Here is a 23,292-nt window from a genome sequence, read left to right on the forward strand (position 1 = left end):
GTTAACATGCATCAAGTAGAACTAACAAGTATCAAACACACTCATCAACTATGTCAGTATGCATGTTGCATGAAATGATATGCAGGTTAACCCAGTCAACCAATATGCAATCCGGAACGGATGGACATCAACGGATCAGCCCTAGCACCAACCACGGTGGGACCATTTCGGCCCGCGTGCCTCTTACACCACACAAAGGTAGTCAGATCAGCCGTAACCCGTAGGTCTGCCATTTCGGTCTGCTACAAGAGACGTTTACAAACGCTCTTTCACGGAAATCCGGGTCTTATGACCATTTTGGAATCCGACGAGGTCCAGAGTACGTCCTATGTTAATACCCCATTAATGTTGCATGAATGCAGGATGATTAGTCAACCAACGTCTCCGATCTCACTCGACACGTCGCCAGGTGTTCTAGGTAAATTAAAGTTTCTAAAAGCTTACCCTAAGGTAAAGTCAATTCTGCGACAAAATACAATAATCATAAAATGAGTGCAACCACTCACGATGACTCTTCGGGTCATCAATGCTCTCACGAAGTCTCACGCTTCAGTGAAGTTTCATGCTCTCACAAGGTCTCACGCCTCAGTGGAGTTCCATGCTTTCCACAAGGTCTCACGCCTCAGTGGAGTATCCCGCATTCACAAGGTCTCACGCCTCAGTGAAGCTTCATGCTGTTCACGAGGTCTCACGCCTCAGTGAAGGTCCATGCTTTCCACAAGGTCTCACGCCTCAGTGGAGTATCACGCATTCACAAGGTCTCACGCCTCAGTGAAGCTTCTCGGCTCATCCCTTGGATGGCTAACAAACTGCTCAACGAGCGAAGGAGTACCAACATACTCAGAACTTACCAAACTCCTCAACACTTGGATCCGACGACACTCCTCGTTTTTCCAAAACTATGACTTGACTTCCAATGCCTTCCTTCGAGGTTGTTATCATTACTTAAAGATTTTGAGGTTATTTAAGGTCTTATGAATTTTCTTTATAAAATAGATTCCATTTCGTCTTATCGCAAGTCTTATACATTTGCAGGATCTCCCAATCCCAAGTCGCTTCCAGAGGATGTCTCGATCCACTAAACAAAATTAAGGCCCGAACCTCGTTCGTCCTATCAAACTTTCTCAAAACTCTCAAAATAAAATCGGCATGACCTGCCCGCTATTCTCACCATTCAGAATCTCAGATTCCAGTACAGAGCATATTTAAATCATCACAATCAACAACATGTCATATATCAATAAATCGCATCATAAACACTTAGCACTTAGCATATAAAGCATGCACCACACATCCTAGATTACCCACATAGCACATAGCATGTAAGACAATCTCAAAAACATTCAGTAGATGAATCATCTACATTGTCAGCCGAAGCCTCAGAAAACATTTTCCAATCACACACAATTCCAGTGCATAAACAGTAAACAATGTCGAAACATCGACCCTAAGCATTAACTAGAGATTCAGTGAGAAGCCCTCACCTGCAGATTCTCCAGGATTATCTTCTAACTCTTCCTCACAAGCAAAGCGTTGCTCCTCAGGAAATTCCTCAAAAGTTCCTTTAAAGCAAAGTCACAGAAATACTATCAGAATCTATCGAGAACTAAGCTATCGATACTTACTAAGGTTACACAAAGTAATCTATACTCTAAGGTACGATAATCTAGCGCGAAAGACAAGTTTTCGGAAAAGGAAATTTTCCTCCTCCCCCTTAATAGGGCTCGGCCACTTTAGGTAATTATGGGGCTCGATTTTTCTTCGATCAAACTTGGTTCCTATGCTATCATTAGCCGTAACTAAGGGTATTCTGAACTCGGAAAAATTATCGGATCGAAAACTGTCGCAGGGGTATTTTGGTCATGATTTTTAACTTAGAAATTTCAAAACTGAAATCCCAAAAACCAAATTTTGCAGGGACGTTACTAACGACGTTTATGACAACTAATCCTACTAACACTAAGCTAAGGCGATAGTTTTTAGCCTAAAGGTTGAAGCTTTACCTCAAAAACTCCAAAAATGGGTATTTAAGGCTAAAATTGATTCCGGCGGAATTCCGGCGACATAACGGAAAATCTAATCCGACAGAAGTGATCTTGGGCACATATAGAAGAGGTTTAGAATCAGAAATGAAAGATTCAGGATAGTTTTGCAAAAACCCATAAACTATCCGCTCAGAAAACTCTACAGAAAAGCTATGGAAAAAGCGATCAGAGGTAAGGATTAGCGACTATACCTCGAAACCTTGAAGCAGCAACTGATTAATCAACGATCAAGCAAGGATTGAACAAAATCTTCTTCTCCTCCTCTCCTCTCAAACTCGCGGCCTCCTTGGATGAAATGGGTAAGATATTTGTTTTTTTCTCATTTCTTGGCTATATATAGAGGTTGGCAAAACGCGGTAAAATGAAAGTTTCGCGAATCTGATTTTTCCGGCGTCATTCTCCGTGAATTCTAAGATAGGTTTTGGCGAAAGAATTCCAAAACTAAAATGAGGTCTCTTTGTATTTTTGGCAACTAAAGCATAGTCGGTATAAAACTATTTTACCCGATAAGTTGCTTTTTGCATCGAATGTCGGAATAGAAAACTTCCTTCGGAAGAAAGATTGAAATCATCAAGAGAAATGGGTGTACGCGTGTAGAATATTCATTTGAAGCTCTGAATAGATAAAGTCTTCATTGTCGAGAAATTCTAGGGTTTTGAAATACCAGGGATTCGGTTTCGGCAAACTTCCGATGATTGGAATCGGACGTTCGTAGATCCTAGAGTTTCGCCTCGAAACGATTGTGATATATGGAAAAAGAGAAGTTCTAACATTTCTCTGAAGATTTTTGGAATTAACTTCCGTCGTGCCTAAAAGTGAAAATTAGCTATATACTAGGGTTTCTGACCTAGGTTAAGCGTATAACGATCGTACTATAACTTTTATCGATCATGATGTAATCCTTTGACTTTTCCTGAACTTTCTCCTTCATAAATTTATTTCATTTGGTAAACTCTAGTTCAGGTTTCCCTTCACAATACATCAACCCTAATCGTAAATGGAAATCTCTTCCACTGATCCTAAGCTTAAAATCTTGGGTCTTACAGCTGGAGCTCAGCCAGATTGATGTCATTAATGTCGACTTCGGGAGCGACCTCATGGCATGTGTACTATGTTGGACACACCATCTCTGTATCTATGTAGGCCACTTTCTCTTTTTTGGGCCATTTGTGAGTTGTCTTAGCTCTTTCGTCGTTCTTCTCCGCTTTGAGTAATTCGACGTGCCTCACTCTATCGGCGAGTTGAGACATATCGCAAATATACTGCGTGTCGAGTTTCTTCCTAATCGAATACTCTAAACCACCTGCAGCCAAAACGAACAATTCATGTTCTAAGACATGAGTAAAACATCGAGATTTTAACATCCTAAATCTATTCAGATAGTCATCAATGGATTCAGCATTCTTCCTTTTGACACTGGTCAAATCCTTTAGACTCACTTTGCACTCCCCTCTAAAGAACTACTCATGGAAAATCCTTTCCAATTGTGTCCAAGTGTGGACTGACCTAGGAGCAAGGGTTGTGAACCACGTGAACGCGTTCTTAGTTAAAGAACTTGGGAAGTACTTCATTTTCAGATTCTCATTAATGGCCAGGTCTCCAGCCTCAATCTGGTATCTCGCCACGTGTTCTACAGTGGATTCCCCCGAGTCCCCGGAAAACTTAGTGAACTTTGGGACTTTCCAACCTCTAGGGAGTTCCGCTTCGAGAACCTCTTCAGTGAAGGCTGAAACAAAGTGGGGTCTGTTAGCAAAACCTACATTAAAACCGTGTTGATTTAGCAATTGTTCGACCACAGCAGCAACGTTTTGTTGCCCCCCAGCATTTTGGTGTCGAATTCTTTCCAATACTCCGTCCGCATGTTCATCCCTATTTATCACGTATACATCCTGCGGCCCTGGCTGACCCCCTTCATTTTCTTCGAATAAAGGGTTTTGTCCTACGTGGTGGTAAGGTTGTACGGGCCTGCGAGCTGGGATCGCGACTGGTGGAATTGGTTCAATTCTTGGCAGGGGTGCTACCTCGTTTTGTGCTCCTAACGCCGTTTCCAGACGCCCCATCTGATGGGCTAACTCTTGGTTGTTGGCATTTGTGTTTTGGATCAAGGGGTTGAAGATCTCCCCCATCTGTCGAGATAACATATTAACCATCTCGTGATGGCTATCATCGAACTGCTGCCTAATAGCCTGGAGTGACCCGGAGTTCATGCCCGTGGGCAGGTACATTTGTGAACTTTGCCATGTGGCAAAGCCGGGAGGGCTCACTCGATTTCCTAAATTCATCATTGTGTCATTTGCCCCGAATGGGGGCATCCCAAAAGGGGGCACATTCTCTGAGAACGTTGAATAATTTCCCTGCAAGTCATGCATCAATGATGTAGGCATGCCAAAGGGCATATCTCTTGCAGGCGGAGGAAGGTTTGGCATAAAGGATGCTTGGGCCACGTTGGCCACTCCCCTCGTCACAGTTGGCATTGTGACGGCCTGAACAGTGGTAGAGATAGGCACCTCAGCCACAGCTGACATCATTACACCCTGTGGTGGTGGTATGACGTCAAGATTGGTTCCAGGAGGCAACTCCTCCTCATTGTTACTACTGCTCCCACCAGGGCTATTTTGGTTCACCACATTGGATCCCTGTGGGGAGGTTCTACCTCGATTATTTGCCATACTTACTGTTCTGCCGCTTCTCAAGTGCATAAACTAACGTACACAACGAAACAACCAGCAAAACAAGTAGCACAAACACAAACAACAAAACTTCACACAAAACACTTCTGTAAAACTTGGTTTTCACAAAAATGGTCCCACTGGGCGTGCCAATTTGTTTACCGTGATATTTAGTAAACAAACAAACATTTTCCGAGTTCGACTGGAAAAAGTTTAAGAGTTTTGCGAATTAAGGGTTCTTTTGGGAAAACGTCTTGCCAAAGCGTGTGTGAAACTGGGGTTTTCGACAGCCGTGTGTCGAGGGGTAAAAACAAGTAAAGATTCAAAGATAAAATACAAGACAATTAGAAACGCTTGAAAGTAAAATTCATTAATCGAAAAGCTTTACACAAAGTAAGATTGATAAATTCGACTACAAATCCAATAAAAGCAGCAAAAAACAACGAATTCGAGAATCTAAGTGCAGGAATCATAAATGGCTGGCTCGTCAACGTACTCCTCCATGATCACGTTAGGCTCGTTGAGTCTCTTTGATGCGGACATGAGAGCTTTTTTAGTGATTTTTAGAGCTGAGTTGAGAACCCCTTTTTTGAATTGGATTCTCCTATTTATAGAGCTCCATGTTTCGCATGTCCTTGGCGGTTTTCCTCCTCTTGGATGGGTTAGTGGGTCTGATTTTCCCTTCCCACGATCTGATGCTTGCTCCGGAAGTTCTCTGCGTAGTGGTGGAGATCGTGTGTTTCAACTGTTTCAAGCGCTTGTTGGCCACGTACTCAGCCATCGTGGTGAGAAACTGACTCAGTCAATGCTGCACATGTTAAATGTGCCCATGTTTGTAGCAACGGTTACTAATGTCCCTTTGTCGAATTCGACTGCCTCTTTACCTTGGCGCATTTTTCCTTTCTTTCCTTCAGTCCATGTTCGACTGCCTTGTGCACTTTGAGCCAAATGTCTTTGGGCCAAATATCTTGGGCCAACAGCAGGGTATTGTGTGAGTCGGATTTCCTAGTTATGATGGACATTTTAAATAGAGGTGGTTGTGGCTTGATACCTTTTTATAAAATAGTTGTAGGGTGAATGCTTAAGTTGGTATTTGAAAGTGTCACACACTGTTAAGTGTAACACCCCGATTTCGGTGGCGTCACTTTAGTAACCAAAAGAAAATTCTTTAAGCGGAAAAACGTGAATTATTTTTTTCGACAATATAACTAAAGACAGAAAGCAATAAAACTCCCCAACAAAAGATAAAAGGAACTACTATACAACTATATATACATGCCTCGCTAAACACTACCACGTCACGAGTAACCTCCAGTGACGGGTGACAGAAAAAGAGTAACGCCCGTAGGCAAAAGTACAAACCAAAAGAAAAGTCAAGTGTCCGCAACACTATCCCTCAAAATGAGAATGAGTTAGCCCAGATGGCCTAGAGCAAGACCTCTTAGCCCAACCAACTCTCTGTGATCCCCGTAGAGGAACCACACAAAAAGCTATAGGCGGGAAACTACCCTGTCCCCAAAGAAACAATGACGGTCAGAGCTAAGACTCTACCCCTACACTAATCCCATCTCGAGTAAGTCGCTCGGTGGCCAGCGGGGTCGACCACCCCTGAACCGTAGTCCTCCTGATCAAGCTTCTTCAACCTAGTTTCCCCTGAAGGGTGAACCATCGTGAACCGGTCCGCCATGGACATCTGACAAAGGCGTAGTCCGCCCAAACACACATAGAAGACGCGAGGGTCAACTCCAAAGAATTATATAAATATTAAAGCCAGATATATATATATATGGGATAATAATTATTAGCCTCTCAGGCTTAGAGTTTAGGGATAACATCCTAGGGTTGCATATATCACAATGAATATAAAGATAATAATAAGAATTAGCATGCCTCAAGTAGGATAAACAGGTACCAATCACACTCAGCAACTAAGTCAGCATGTATGTTGCATGAAATGCAATGCTGGGTAACAAAATGCATTCCGGAAGAAGGATGGACACCATCGAGTCAGCCCTAACACCGGCCAAAGTGGGACCATTCCGCTCGGGCGCCTCTTACACCACACAAAAGTAGTCAGATCAGCAGTGAACCCGTAGGTCTGCCATTCCGTCTGCTACTAAGGACCACCGTAGTGTCCTAAATATGGAAATCCGGGTCTTATGACCATTTTGGAATCCACCGAGGTCCGGTAATCCGCCGTGTATTAACCTCAAAATGAGTGCATGAATGCAAGTGATTAGCCAAACAACGTCTCCGACCTCACCCGACACGTCGTCACGTGTTCTAGCTAACTTATTGTCTCTAAAAAGCCTACCCTAAGGCAAACGTCGATTCTGCGACAAAATGAATTAATCAAAAGAAGAAGAATGTACTTTGGAACTCATGGTTCCCGGCTAAACTTTAGATAGCCAATCAACAAACTGCTCATCGAGCGAAAAGGTACCGAGTACTTGGAAACTTATAGTTCCCGGCTAAACTTTAGATAGCCAAACATTAAACTGCTCATCGAGCGAAAAAGTATAAGCATACTCGGAAACTTGTAAGTTTCCTCAAGACTTGGACTCGACGACACTTCTCATATTTCCCAAACTAATATTCAGGCTCTAAGCTCTTATCTAAGGGTATCATTATTGTTCAAAGGATTTAGAAATTGATTAATGTCTTATGAGTTTTCCGTGATAAAATAGTTTTCATTTTAATCTTATAATACTTCCTAAGAGTTTTTAGAGATCCCATAATCTCAAATAATTCCCTGAGAAGGTCTCGATCCATTAAAACATAACAAGGTCCGAACTTCGTTCGTCCTTTAAAACTCTCTCAAAATCTCATAAAAATTTGGCATGACCTGCCCGTAATCCTCACTCCTCAGAATCTCATGTATAAGTGGAATAGCATAAATAAAACAGCTCAGTCAAAAGCATAAACAGCATATTCCAACACATCCTAAGTTAACCATGTAGCACATAGCATGTGAATCATTTAGCACACAATATCATGGCATCAAATACTCAACAAGTTCGGCCGAAGCCTCAGAAATCATTTCAGACATTTAGCAATTAGGTGCATAACACATAAATCAAGTCGAATTTCATCGACACCTAAAGCATTATCTAGTAATTCAGAGAGTAGCCCTCACTTGTAACTCCTCCAGCGTTTTCCTCACAACCTCCTTCACGTTCCTCGCCTTGATCTCCAGGAAACTCCTCAAAAGAACCTTAAGCCAAAATCACAGAAATCAACACATTGAGTCAGAAACTCAGCAAGCAATAAGTCCTAGGGTTACACGGTACATTACAAACTCTGTGGTACGACAATCTAACGCGTTAAGACAAGTTTTCGAAAAAGTCGGATTTCCTCCCCCCTTGGTATAGCTCTCGGCCACTTTCCTTAATTGGGAGGGTCGATTTTTCTTCGATCAAACTTGGTTCCTAGGTTAACATAAGCCGTAACTAAGACGGTTCTAAGCTCGGAAAAATTTTCGGATCGAAAACTGATATAGGGGCAGTTTGGTCATTATTTTTAGCTCAGAATTTCAAAATTGGATTTTTGAAAAACAAATTGGATGGGGACGTCCACAACGACGTTTATGACGACAAATCCTACTAGCACTAAGCCAAGTCGATAGATTAGAGCGTAAAGGTTGCGACTTTGCCGAAAAATGGGTATTTAGGGTAGAAATTGATCCCGGCGGCATTTCGTCGACATTTGACAAAATCTAATCCGCAGAACACGCTCAGGAGCATGCAGGGAAGAAGTTTAGACGCTGAAATCAGCTGATTTGAACAGTTTTTCAAAAACCTCAAAATTTTGAACTCAGAAAGTCGCAGGAGAAATGGACAGAAACGACGATTCGAAGGAGAGTATAGATTACCTACCTCGAGGTCTTCGATTAGTGACGATCGGTGAAGCAAACGGGCAAGAAACGACGAAGATCTGGATCTCTCTCTCTCTCTAGGAACTCGCGGTTTTGGGGGTGGGGAAAATGGGTTTTTTTGCAAAAAATCTAATTTTTCAAGCTATTTATAGGTTTTGGAAAAAACGGAAAAATGATTTTTTTGCGATTCCGATTTTTCCTGCGCATTCTAAGATAGGTTCTGGCGACAGAATTCCAGAACTCAAAACAGGATTCTTGGAATTAAACCAAAAGATCCAAAATCGGCATAAGTCGGTGTAAGTCGGTTTATCCCGAAAAACTACTTTTTGCAGTGATCGTCGGATGAGAAAACTTCCTTCTGAAGAAAGATTAGGAATGATGAGAGAAGTAGGAGAACGCGGGTGGAATCTTCATTTGAGTTTCCGGATAGAAAAAGTCTTCATCGTCTGTCGATCTTAGGTTTTTCGAACTATCAGGGATTCCGTTTCGGCAAACTTCCGAGAATTGGAATTTGACGTTCGTACTTTCCAGGATTTCGCATCGAAATGGTTGTTTAAGGACGGAAAAGAGAAGTTCTAACATTTCTCTGAGGATTTTTTTTGGAATTAGTTTCCATCGAGTCCTAAAGCGTAAATTAACTATTCACTAATACCTTCGACCTAGGATTAAGCGTATGTTAGTCGTGCTATAACTCTTTCGGTTTTTCGATACATTCTTGGACTTTTCCTGAACCTCTTTCCTTCCCAAATTTATCTTAATCAAATAACTCTTTTATTTTATTCACTTATCCAAAGCGTTAAAACTTGGGCCTTACATTAAGAATGAAGAGGAGGATGCAAACCTGGAATTTTGGGTGACAAAAATAAACACTTTTTAGTTGAGCTGAGCAATTTAATAATAATAATATGAAATTAATTATATTTATTTAACTTTTAGTTATTTAAATTCAAAAATTAAATTCAACATCTGACAAAAAAGGAGTGAGGATTTTAACATTGAACTTGGGGTGACAAAACAAGCAATTTGTGAGTTGAGCCAAACAATTCAATGATTTCTATATGAAATCACTTATATTTATTTAATTTATAGTGGTTGGTTTTCAAGATTACTCAATTTGTAAAAGTATTTACTAAACTAATTATTCATAATGGAAAAATACGAGTACATATCGAAAAATAATAAAATTGAAATTATATATTAATTAAAACACAATCATAAATGATAATATATACTATTCAGAAAAAATGATAATATATATTAAAATTTGGTTCATTTTAATATAAAAGATATGAGTATTTTTTTCTCTATTTATAGTTTTATCACTATTTTTTAAACTAATTAAAGAATTAAAAAAATGTACAATGATCAAAAAAAATTATAAATATTTAAAGAACTAAGGTCACCAAAATATTATTAAAAGTTTTAAAAACAAATTATTATTTAACTTTATTTTTAAATATAGTCATTTGAAAAGAGATTAGGGTATTTGTATCATTTCGTAAATATACACTTTTCTCTCTTTACCTTCTTTTAAACCAAAGAACCTAAAAAAATCATCCCACATTCCTTTCCTTTTCCTTCCTTCTCCTTTCTCTTCTTTTCTTTTCTTTCCTCTCACCTTTCTCTCCAAACCAAACAAAGCTGTATGTAATTCACTCCATGTAGGGAGAATTGTACTTCATGGACTGTTTATAAATATTAAATACTCCTCTCACTTTTCACTACTCACAATACCTCTCACCCACTCAACTATTTCACTTCTCACTTAACGGAAGTTTTTTTTATATTTTATATTTTAGTTTACTACTTATTGTCGTGTTTATCTTATGACTAAGCTAGTTCTATTATTTTATGAAGGTATTGATAATAGTCGATGAAAGAGTCATTTATCTTGGACCAATGGTCCCAGATTTGTTGGGTCATCAAAGAGTACACGTTTTAGAACATATTTGGAAGGTGCATACAAGGATACCTCAACGTTTACTCAGGTATGATACATAAATAAGTTAGGGTATGACGTGGACCAATTAGAAAGGTGCAGGTGGCAAGAAATTTATTTTAAGTTATTTCATTTTTTAATAACCGAAAAAGGGAAAAAGAAATTTAAGTTAACCTTAGTTAACCGAAGTTAACCCAAGGTGGCAGGTAGTCAGAGTTGAATGACTACTCCACTTTTCACCTTCCCAAAATTTTCAAAGTTATCTTCCCTGAGAAGCTTTATCTTCCCGGAGAAGCTTTACTATTCCCAAACAAAGACCAAGCTCAGTGCAACTCCGTCGGTCCTTTCTCCTCTGAACTTCAAGGTACCGCTTAGTGTTTTGTCTCACTCTTTCCCTTTCCCCTCTCTTCCTCCTTTGTCGTTACGTTTTTCAGTTTCAGTTTAAGTTTTCCGTTTTGTCTCTGATGTCGGTTTCCATTTACTTGTCGTTTTAATCGTTTGGTTTTTGTTTTGTTTACATGCTTTGGTGCGTGTTCGTGTCTTGTTCGTGAAGGGTGGTAAACCACGATCCTTTTGTCGCTTCTCTTTCATTATCTGACCACTGTCACAAGGTTAGTTATTTTCTGTGTTTTGAGTGTTGATGTTAGGGATTTTAGGGATTTTGTGTTGCATGTTGATATTGTTGCGGTGTTTGCCCATGGGTTTAGTGTTTGAGGTTTTGTTTTTCGATTATTGGGTTAATCCAATCTTTGTTGATATGGGGTTCGATCTGGTGTTAATGTTGGCATATTGAATAAAAAAAAATCAACGGAATTTTGATCTGGGATAGGGTTTGTGGTTGGTAATCTCTTTGAGTTTTCTCTGTTGTTTTTTGGTTGAGGTTTTTCTCTGTTGTAGATGTTGTTGTTTACAGTTATGACATATGTGGCTCAATGGTAATGTGTATGACATATGCTTGTTAATAATTTTTGGATTCATAAGTGACTTGTTTTCTCCATTTTGTTGTTATCTTTTAGGTGATTTAATCTACCTAAATTTTTTTATTGTGAAGCAATGGATCCCTGTGGTTGTTCCTCTCGTAGAAATGCCCCAATGTTTTCAATCCCTATAATTGTGGGAGATTTTAACATGAGATTGCCAAAGGTTTTTTATGAAAGTAAGAAAAACGAAATTAAGAATGAGGTGCAGCTGACTGATCCTATGGGAAACTGTTTGAAGTTGAAAGTTTTGGTGGGGCCGTCTGGAGGGATTCTTTTTGAGGCTATTCCTATATTGGTTTCATTTTATGGTCTTCAAAAAGATCATGATATGGTTTTCATACATGAAGGGGGGAATAGGTTCAAAGTTGAAATTTATGATGAAAATAAAAAGCATTTCCCGTATCCAAATCATTGTGAAAAGGGGAAGAACAAAACACCAACCCATTCCCCTTCTCCAAAACCCCCAACCCCAGAGGTTATATACTTGAGTTCTGACAATGATGAAGAGGTTGTGGCTGTGGCTGAGGAAGAGCTTGTTCATGAGGAGGAGGTTATGGCTGAGGAAGAGGTTGTGGCTGCTGAAGAGGTTGTGGCTGCTGAAGAGGTTGCTGCACCTGGCCAACCTCAAAATGGAATTGAGACCTTTGAGAAGAATGTGACTAGTTCTCTTGCTAGTGGTGGTCAGACTGTGGTAAGCATCGATGTTTGTATTTTTTAGATAGATGCTTGTAGTATATGTATATGTTTCTCTAATGCAACTTTTTACTTTATTTTTTTCAGGCATTGCCACGGTCATATGTCCGTGGCCACCTTAGAGAGAACTGGCAATCTGTTTTATTGAAGAATGAAGGGGATGAAGAGTGGTACATTTGCAAGCTCTGTTGGAGGAAGAGGAATGGAAGAATTACCGATTGCCATCTTGGCGATGGGTTTTACAAGTTTGTCACTGACAACTCTTTAGCCGAACACGACCGGCTGTTTTTCAGAACTGTTAATGGGTCCAATAACATTCTGCATGTTAGGATTGAGCGCCATAATGGCAATGGTGCCAATGGCAATTAGATTAGTAGTTTTGTGGCCATGATTTCATGTTGAGGACAAATGATGTTTTCTATTGCACTGCTTATGTTTAGCGCTGGTTGAATATGCTTTGCTTAAAATAAGTTTTATATTTTACTGCTTATGCTTATGCTTAATATTTGTTTTGTAGTTAAAGAAATGGCCTCCCAATCCTTTACTTCCCCTAGATCTGGAAATTTTGTTAATGATGGAAGGCGTTGCAAGTGTGGTGTTTATCCGACCCTTAAGACGTCATGGACTAAGTTCAACTATGGGCGCACTTTTTATCAATGCCCTACTGGGGTAAATAAACTAAACCTAAACTAATTGGTGTGAAATATACTTTGTGTTATTCCTAATTCTTGATCTTAGTTTAAGTTCAATGTGTAGGGGTGCAATTATTTTGATTGGGCTGAAGGTCCTACTCAAGCTGTGGATGAAGTACCTCAAATGAACCATTCTACTGTGAGTAATTCACAAAGTAACAAGGAGACCACTGCTGCTCAGATTGAGGAAGCCACTTTTAAAGTTTTGCTAGCTGATGCAAGGAGGAGGGAGTAAGCTTATGAGCAGGTTATTAGGGGCACTTGGGTGTTTGTTTTGGTTTGTATTGTGCTTGTGATTGTTGCAATAGCTTTTGCGAGCAAAATGGGTTAAGTTTAAGTGTCTGAAATTTAGTACGTATTTAAGACTTGAAACTTATGTTCCATGTTTCTACCTAGCTTATATGTCTTTATGTAATGATCTACATTGGCCCAGAACCATAATTTATGCTATCATGAAGTTTGGTATGGAAACATGAAATGTATAAGTATGATTATGTTATATCGTTTTTAATCACCTTTTAATTGTTCTTTCTTTAAAAAGATCATTAGTGGATTAATGCATCTAATTAAGTAAAATCAAATGGCCACCAAAACCAAATGGCAAGATCAAGATCAGATTTGTCCGAAAATATAGTTAAAGGGTTCCAACATCCAGCAAGATCAGATAAGAAAATAATGGCACGCAGGCCAAAGTTGTCCAAGAGCAAGATTAATAATTAAACATGCACAAAATCATGGGGGCGGGCATTATAGACAGAATTCCAAACAGCATGCACAAAAGCTAAACCGCAGCTTTCTCCCCATCCTCAAAACATGCTAAGCTTTGCAAAGGCAGGTTCAATTCTTCCTAGTGAACATGGACTTCACCAGGGTCCCATAATTGTCAAAGGACTTCCTTATCAACACATCCTGCATTTCGTTGAACAGGTGGAGAGCAAGCTGCAATGCAAGTGTCAAACGAGTCCCATTGTTAACCTGCAAAAAATACATACATTGATCACAGTTTTGTACCCAGTTCATAAAGTCTCAGAGCACAATTGTTAAAGTTTCAGAAAAGTAAGAAACCTGAAGATTGTAACCACATCTCCTACTGTCCTTCATCCCAAATGCCACAATCATTTCTACAAAATTCATCATGAAAGTGATACAAAAAGTTAGAAGTGGTTAAAATGAAACAAAAAGTTAGAAGTGAGATGCACTTACGAATTAGCTCTATGCACTGATAATCCCTGGGGTATGACAACCCTAAACTGGGAGCAACGTGGCCTTGGAGTTGTTTCAAGCTGGTAGAATGTGCTATCCCTGAGCATGACCTCCATGTAGAGTGCCTGAATGAATGCAGAGTGAATTAGTGTAGCTTTAATGATAAACACATGTAGTTGAATCAGTAAATAAGACAAAAAAAATAGATGTGAAGACTTACAACTAACTTTGCATCTGTTATCCTATATTGTAGCCTATCAGATTGAGGGAACGAGTCTAATAAGACTACTTCTTGATTCTCAAAGTCAAACACAATCAAGTACCAGTGCTCGTTGTTGTCATTCATCGGCACAAACACCTAACATAATGTCAAAAAATACATACATTGATAGTTAGAGTTTTATTTGCATGACATAGGTAGATAGAAGTCATAGAACAATTAAATTGGAATTTTTGTGAGGTAACAAACTTTTGTCAAGACTTCTATCTTTCCCATGAAGCTTCTTTGCTGATGGGTAGTCATGCTTCGGGGATGGGTTGTCCAACCAAGGATGTATCGCTGTCAAATAAGAAAAGGCAGACAATTAATGCATGGAATAATATAACATTAACTAACTAACATATTTCTACTACAGAGGGAAAACTTACTGAGAAGTAAGTAGGAAATAACCAAGTGGTTTGATTCTTGTTGAAGGCTCTTTCAGTGTATGTCAACATGCAGGCAGTCAAGTTTATGATTTCTTGGTCAACACACTTTCTAGGCTTCAAGAATTGCATAATGCGGCGAGTACCATCAACATTATTCAGGATTGGTTTGATGATTGTCTCCTTGCTGTGTTTGACAATAATAAAGATTAATAATTATTAAAAATAAAATACTAAAAGATATATATTGTAGATATATATTGTATAAGAAAAATTATTAAACTAATCTACTATCTACCTGTATGCACTTCCAGCAGTACACATCTTAAAGATATAGCAAGCCACAGCAGCCTCCATGTAGCTTAGGGACTCTGTCACAGCAGGTCCAAACAAGCTAAGCAGCCACTGATTCAAACACAAATAAATTACAAATAAAGTAGTCAAGGTCTGCTAAAATTAAATTAAATAATAGTCATTCACATATGGAGAGAGTCATAAAGAACTTACAAAGGGAATATATAATGGATCAATTGGAGGGACTGGAGTGCACAAAGGAGTGTTGTCATTTGGTTTTGATGAAGGAGTTGCTGTCTTGGTGGGATCCATGTCATTTGGCTTAAAGGAAGGGGTAGCTGTCTTGGTGCCCAGTGGAACAGGGTGTATGGTTTGAAACTCAGATGGAGAGAACAGCTTCTTCACCAGTCCACTTACATCTGTGGGTTTAGCTTTCTCATTTGTTGGGTTGGTCTTCAAGAATTTGTGAAGGATTTCTTCAGTAGCTGCAGTTTGGAGATAGTACTTTGGGGTGATAACATATTCAGTTCCTACTGAGATTGGTTTCTCTGGTGTGACTGTATGAGAATTTATGGTGTTTTGGCTGCACCAAGCATTTGCTAAGAACCCAACGGCATGCATGAGCTTGTTGACATCTTCCTTCAATCCAGTCACTGTGTTTAGAACATCCTGCACAGGGTTGTCAGAAATAATGAGAAAAGTTATTGCAAGGTGGCCATAAATAATGAGAAAAGTTAAAACTGAAATGAGAGTCACAGTCAGACATCATTATGAGAAAGAAATGCCACCATTTTCATTCTCTCTCACTCACTCTTTATCACAGAAGGTTTTTTTTGAAGTTGTCAGCAAAGGACAAATAATTAAACACTAAACACATGGTAAGGTAATAAAGGTTGGTGCCATAAAGGTTTCCAAGTATTGTGAAAAGGAAGTCATTTGTATATGACAAAAAATGTGAAGACAGAAAAGTCAGGAAGAAAAACAAGACACATCACATGATAAAGAACAAATAAGCCAGGTGGGTCCTTTTAAACCAAAGTCAGATACTGCACACACACACATCACCGAAACCCTAAAATTTGCTTTTGGACTTTATAGGAAAAAACAAACAAACAAACCCGAAACCCTACAAAATCACTTTCACATGGGAGTTTCCTTTTATCCCAACAATCACTTTCAAAACCCTAAATAAACCCCCCTTTTGACCTTGCATAAAAAAAATCATTTTGACTTCGCATTTGACTTAATAGTAAAATACATTTGTTATTATCGAAGATAACAACTTAAGTGGAAGAAGATAATGAAAAGATATGGCAGATTTGTCGTAGATTTGTTGGTTTATGAAAAAATCAGAATCAGAAATAAGGAAAGTATTTGTGCCAAAAACCTCAACCGAAACCCTAAAAAACCATAACAACAGAAATCCTACAAATCTAAACTTGAACATACCTTTTCATTGGGGCTTTCCTTCCCTGTACAGACCTCAGGCCTAGGCAGTGGGTGTTCATCATGGTCGATACCTTTTCCTTTCACCTCATGCCGGCTTCACGAACCATGTCATGCAAAAAGAAAAAAAAAATACAACTTAGAATCCATTATCACATGATGAGGTATTTCAAAGAAAACAAAACCACCTTAGTAGCGAACAAACCTGGAAGATATGGTGATGATGGACGACATCTTCCTTGGCCTGTCAGAATGGATGGAAAGGGTTGGGTGGGTGCGAGACTTCAAGGGAGAGGTGATGGAGTCAACATCTCGAGTCCTTCTCTTCCTCGTGGTCATTCTCCGAGGGGTTTTTCCTCTTCCAGTCATGTCTTCGCCGGCGATGGTGGGTTTTGTGGTGGTGGGTTTTCCGGTGGGTTTTGCGGTGAGGTTTGGGTGTCAAAACGTCTAGACTCGAGTCTAGAGAAGCTTTATATAGCCTCATCACGCTAGCTGGCATGGTTGAGGCCAAACGACGGCTTGGCTGATGATTTCTCACTAAAACCAAGTGGGTCAAGTGTAAATTGTTGTTGAAAATAAACTCCATAAATGTTTCCACTTCTTCTTCTGATTGATTGATTGTACCCTATGCCGCCTGTTGCACTCGTGACTTCCCGCGTTCCAACACATTGAATCTGACATTTTTAGCCAAAAGTAGGGGCAAACTGGTCATTTTCGGTGTTGATATAGAGGCATAATGGATATTCTGGGACAAAAAGTAGGGGCATACTCGTTATAATAGGCAATTTAATAGGGGCGAAATCGCCCAACTGCGTGAAATAATAGGGGTATACTCGTTTTTTTTTATAAGCCAAGAATAGGGGTATACTCGTGATTCCAAGGTCACGTTTGAACAGCTCATAATGACCTTTACACTTTTATTTTTTAAATAAATTTTGTCTTCAAAATGTGATTTCTTCCAAAATTGATTTAAAAACCCACTTAATTAGGGCTGCAAAATCTGTGCATCACTTAAATGGTTTAAAATCCCACTTGATTATATAAAAAATATGTGCCTCAATTATTTGATTTAAAAACCCACTTAAATATATTAAAAACTTTCGATTTTAATACTAAATACTAAAGAGTATTTTGAAAGTATATATAATGCATAAAACGTAAATACAAATTTTGATTTTTAAAAATAAACAAAATACAAAATTTGTAAACTAGTAAAATATTAATGCACTGAATTTTCAAAACTCATAAAATATTAATGAATTGAATATGTAAATTTGTTCAAATTTTAAAAAAATAAATTAATGCACTTATTTTAATGAATATTATAAACTAAGAGAGAACTCACGGATGCACACTCGCTTCGGTCCACCTCCGCCATCGGGAACCCTAATCAGTCACTAAAGGTTAGCGTTGGTGGAAGGTAGCCCTAAGAGAGTGAGTCAAGCGTGAGATTAGGGATGCACACCGCTCTTGACCTAAGAGAGAACTCACGGATGCACACTCGCTTCGGTCCACCTCCGCCATCGGGAACCCTAATCAGTCACTAAAGGTTAGCGTTGGTGGAAGGTAGCCCTAAGAGAGTGAGTCAAGCGTGAGATTAGGGATGCACACCGCTCTTGACCTAAGAGAGAACTCACGGATGCATACTCGCTTCGGTCCACCTCCGCCATCGGGAACCCTAATCAGTCACTAAAGTAAAATGCATTGAATAACAACAAATGTGGCTGGCACTAGTGGTAAATGCAATGTCTTTTAAGTCCCATGACCCGGGTTCGAATCCCATTGAGTCATTGTGTGTATTTTTTTTTTCAAATCAATTTTTATTCCAGTTAATAAGTATAAGTTAAATGCATTGAATAACAACAAATGTGGCTGACACTAGTGGTAAATGCAATGTCTTTTAAGTCCCATGACCCGGGTTCGAATCCCATTCAGTCATTGTGTGTATTTTTTTTTTTCAAATCAATTCTTATTCCAGTTAATAGCGTAGTTAATAAGTATAAGTTAAATGCATTGAAGAACAACAAATGTGGCTGACACTAGTGGTAAATGCAATGTCTTTTAAGTCCCATGACCCGAGTTCGAATCCCAATGAGTCATTGTGTGTATTTTTTTTTTCAAATCAATTTTTATTTCAGCTAATAGCGTAGTTAATAAGTATAAGTTAAATGCATTGAATAACAACAATTGTGGCTGGCACTAGTGGGAAATGCAATGTCTTTTAAGTCCCATGACCCGGGCTCGAATCCCATTGAGTCATTGTGTGTATTTTTTTCTTCAAATCAATTTTTATTTCAGTTAATAAGTATAAGTTAAAGGCACCTAAGTTAAATGCATTGAATAACAACAAATGTGGCTGACACCAACACAACACAGTGCAAATTAAAGTGTCTTCACCTTATGCTATTAGGTATCAACATTTCCATTAATCAATCCAAAAACTACCACAACCTAAACTACAGTCTATCAAAGTGTCTTCACCATCTACTCCTCTGCATCATCATCCCCAACAACATCAATCTTCTCCACTGCTATCGCTAACATAAATGTGTGCAGCCTTGGCCTTCCGCTCAACTTCATTTAAGCAACCCACAAACTGTGTCACAACAATAGTTTAGTTACAAAATCTGAAAACATAATTTTGGCAAACAAAATTTAATCCCTTTCAAGAACACATTCACACTTACAGTTGGGACTTGTGTAGAAGATCCAGGTTCACATATGCGAATCCCAGGGTATGATGGCAAATTTTGACATTTAGGAAATTCAGGAACCATAGTGAACCCATCCATGATGTTCATTCCAGGATGAAAATACTCCTGAGTCAAAGGAGTCATAAAAGGATAATTCAAATCTTGAGAACAAGCTTCATTAACACTCTGATCCTGTAAAACAAAGTTAAATCTGAAATGCTCATGGACATGTACTGATCAAAAAGGAATGACACAAAGATGGCCCACAAGGATAATACATTGCCTTTGCCTTTTCCAGCAACTTCATGTGAGGAGACTCCAGGCATAGTTACATTATATGGCAATACCTCATCAACCTACACACACAAATTAATTTTAAATCACTACTAAACTGAAACAAGTAGAATAAAATATTATAGTTTAAGAACTCCAAATGTATACTAACATCATCAAGCTCCACAGATGAATCACTCATAGCAGTGTTGTGGGAACCAACTCCTTGACCTTCACGCATTTCCGGGCATGTGCGAATTGTATGACCAGGCATTCTGCATCTTGAGCATAACCTTGTCTTCTTCCCACCTTTCTTCTTACGCCCCTTTGTGATCACCACAGCGGGATCACCAATCAAGAATGGTCCAGTGCGGATGGTTTTGTTTCCCACCCTACGCTTTTGAACACTGTCAGCCAACTTATATATGTCCTGCAAAACTTGAGAGAAATCATTCACATTCTCACACGCTGTTTCACTTAGTATGTTGCAAGCAGCAAAAAGCACACCCCTCCTTCACATCGCCAATTTCTTTGAATCATTGCCAGTAACAGTGTCATTAATCTGATTCATGTAGTCCACCTTAGCCGTCCTTGACCACCGTTTACATATAAGACTATCAGGAACTTCAGCCAGTATCTCATTTCTCATTGCACATATCATGTGAGAACAAGGAATTCCATAATACTCAAAGTGACCACAATCACACACAAACTTTGAAGAATTCTTGTCATATAAAACCACATACTCACGCCTTTCATACAAAGCCTTGTTCATCTTCACCATCACCACATCATTGACCTCAGTCCTTTGGATAATATTTAAGCCACCCGCATATTGAATCTGAGTTTTAACTTCATTGAACATGCTCCTTGTCAATTTCTGGGAGAAACCTCGCTCAATATAACCAAGGGAAGTAGTGGGCAAAGGTTTCGTATACATTGTGTTAAAATCAGCAACTAACTCATTGTGTCGGTACTCCTTCACATCCCTCTCAAAATTATGAATGAAATCAATCAAACTGTTCTTACATTGAACATAGCTCTTGATGAATGAATTGATCCCTTCACACATTGACGTGGTTCTTATGCCTGCAAATAATTTGTCCCTCATAAATGCAGTTGCCCACATTTCTTTCATCCCATACATTCTTGTCAACCACTCATCATCACCAAATCCATACTTCTCCATAACCTTAGCCCAAACATGGTCAAATCTATCCGGATTGAAGTTGTCATAAATCAGAACTTTAAAATCATCCAAAAAGTCTGAATTCTTAAGTTTCTGTAGCGCTTTTTGTTGAATATGCCAACCACACAACCTGTGACGGGCATTAGGAAAGACACAACTTATTGCCTCTTTCATAGCTAAATCACCATCTGTAACAACACCTTTCGGGTGCTTCTGAAACATACACTCAGCAAATGTCTCCAAAACCCACTTATAAGTCTCGATCGACTCATCCGTAACCAAAGCACAAGCAAAAACCGTTGTCTGCCCATGATGATTGTAGCCATAGAAAATCACAAGAGGCTTATTATACTTGTTCCTCTTATAGGTGCTGTCAAAGGCAATTACATCGCCAAAAGCATGGTAATCCACTCTGCTCACTCCATCACTCCAAAATAAGTCTTTGAGATTTTCATCTTCAGTTTTAGTATACTTGGAGAAAAACATTGGATCACCCTCAGCCTTAGCCTGAAAATATGACAAAGCAGCAACTGCATCTCCGTTTCCTACCCTTTTCCGCTTCTCCTTATCAATGTGATTGAACAGATCCTTCTTCGTAAAACCCAATGCCTCATGACTACCTTTCTGCCCCAGCATCAAGCCCATTATGTTGCAAGTCCTCACCCCATGTAGCTTAAGGCTATTAATCTGAGCCTTGTCAGAATCATTGAGGTGCCGAAAGGAAGAAATCAAGTGGACTTTATCCACAGGTGCCAGAACATGGTTGTGATTCTTGACAAAGTAAGCAACTTTCCACTTACCTGAGTTGCTTTCAAAGCGAACACGGAAGCGAGCTGGACATGACACCCTGGTAATTCCCTTTGCAACTCTAACCCGGTCCCTCCGCTGCAAGTATTTTCTATGCCTCACCCCCTCTTTGCTGCATACCAGTTGACGAGTAACAATGTAACCGTTAGCAGAACGATAGACATTGTCTTTCCTTACACCAAAACCATAACGCTGACCATATCTTTCATAGAACTTAATCGCATCCTCTTCAGAATCAAATTCCATACCCATTATATCATCTTCTGTCAAATCTAATATGCTCTTCTCATACACAACACCATCATCGTCCTCATCCTCCACTCCAGTAGAACCACCATTTTCCTCAGATAATTCATGCCCATTGTTACCGAAACTGACATGGGCTTCTTCCTCTCCATTTTCGGCAGATTGTACATTAACACGGACTTCTTCCTCTCCATTTTCACCAGATTGTACATTACTTTCCATTACCTAACAAATTTCAGAATGGTACATTTTCAGATCCAAAAAATCGAAGCTATACTAAATCAACACAACAAACACAACCTAAATTCACCATTTGAGAAAGGCCTAAACTTGAAAAACCCATAAATCGAAAGAAACACACACAAATACTAAATAAAGAGGAGAATGACTTACAGTAACACAAAACAAGAGCTTAGAACCCTAAATGTCGAATTCCGAAAGAAACTCACAAACAAACACTTCAAATAGCTTCAAGAGCTGTCCAACAAGCCTTCGCTGCTTACAGTGGAGCCTTCACTGCCATAATCGCCTTCACCGCCGTGCACTCTTTGTTCTGCTCCCTCCAAAGGTGACAACCCACTTCAATTTCCCTCTCATAAATTCAAAACCTCGAAATGTGTTAACCACAGGGGGACCCACTTGGGTTCACTAACCTTAACTCAACTTGGATATAATAATAATGAATAATAAATATGTCTTTTTCTTAAATTTTTGGAAAATGTTAAAAATTGAAACAAATATTTAAATACGGTACCAGGTGTCGATCCCCCATTAGTACACGACATAACTCGTCAGTCGTGTACCATACATTGGGGGTATGGTAGAATCCGCCTATTTGGAATGATGAGACATATAAATTTATGAGAGCGAGATAAACTCATGATTCGAGGAACGCGCCTCAAAGAGGCTAAGCTTTACGACGAAGCTTTAGTCAAAGATGTCACATCGGAATATGATTAGATAACAACACTCATGCAACGTTGGAGGACTGAGAGCCACACATTCCATATGCTAGTGGGTGAGTGCACTATCACCTTACATGATGTATGTTGTGTTGTATCTTGGCTTGGAGATTAATGGTCAGGTTGTCATCAGTGTGACATTGGATGACTGGAGGCCTATTGTAGAACATTTATTGGGAAAATGAACCATGAGAAAATGATATTCTTGGGGTTAGCTGAAAACACTAATTTAATAATTTATAAAGAAAATTGCACAATATGTAATTGAGTATTAATTTACTCATAATCCATTTTATTTTCCGTTTAATCTTCACTCATCTTCTTTCTATTTCTCTATTTTATTTTTATTAGATTATCTATGACATCTCTAATTTCTATTTAGGTTAAAATATATAACCGTCCCTGAACTTTGAGCGAAATCTGAAAACCGTCCCTCGCCGGAAAATTATCTGAAATCCGTCCCCGTACTATCGAAAACAAATTTGACCCATCCCTCCGGCCGCCTTAGCTCCGGCAAGATCCATTTTTTATTTTTACCCATCCCTGAACTTTGAACGAAATCTGAAAACCGTCCTTTTTATTTTTATTTTTTAATTAAAATTCCCTAATTTCTAAGATTTAAATCTAATACCCTTTAATCTA

General features: G+C 39.0%; 1 protein-coding gene across 1 annotated transcript; it reads right to left on the reverse strand.

Moving 5' to 3' along the window:
* Positions 1–18,995: 18,995 nt before the first annotated feature.
* LOC130736021 (protein FAR1-RELATED SEQUENCE 5-like) lies at positions 18,996–21,910 on the reverse strand. The gene is made up of 5 exons (XM_057587881.1): positions 19,997–21,910; positions 19,619–19,876; positions 19,452–19,529; positions 19,168–19,365; positions 18,996–19,076 (listed from the first exon to the last, which is right to left on the reverse strand). Exons 1-5 carry the CDS (start codon positions 21,908–21,910, stop codon positions 18,996–18,998), a joined length of 2,529 nt encoding a protein of 842 aa, XP_057443864.1.
* Positions 21,911–23,292: the final 1,382 nt, after the last annotated feature.

The sequence above is a fragment of the Lotus japonicus genome, chromosome 2 (assembly GCF_012489685.1).
Source record: "Lotus japonicus ecotype B-129 chromosome 2, LjGifu_v1.2".
NCBI classification, from domain to species: Eukaryota; Viridiplantae; Streptophyta; class Magnoliopsida; order Fabales; family Fabaceae; genus Lotus; species Lotus japonicus.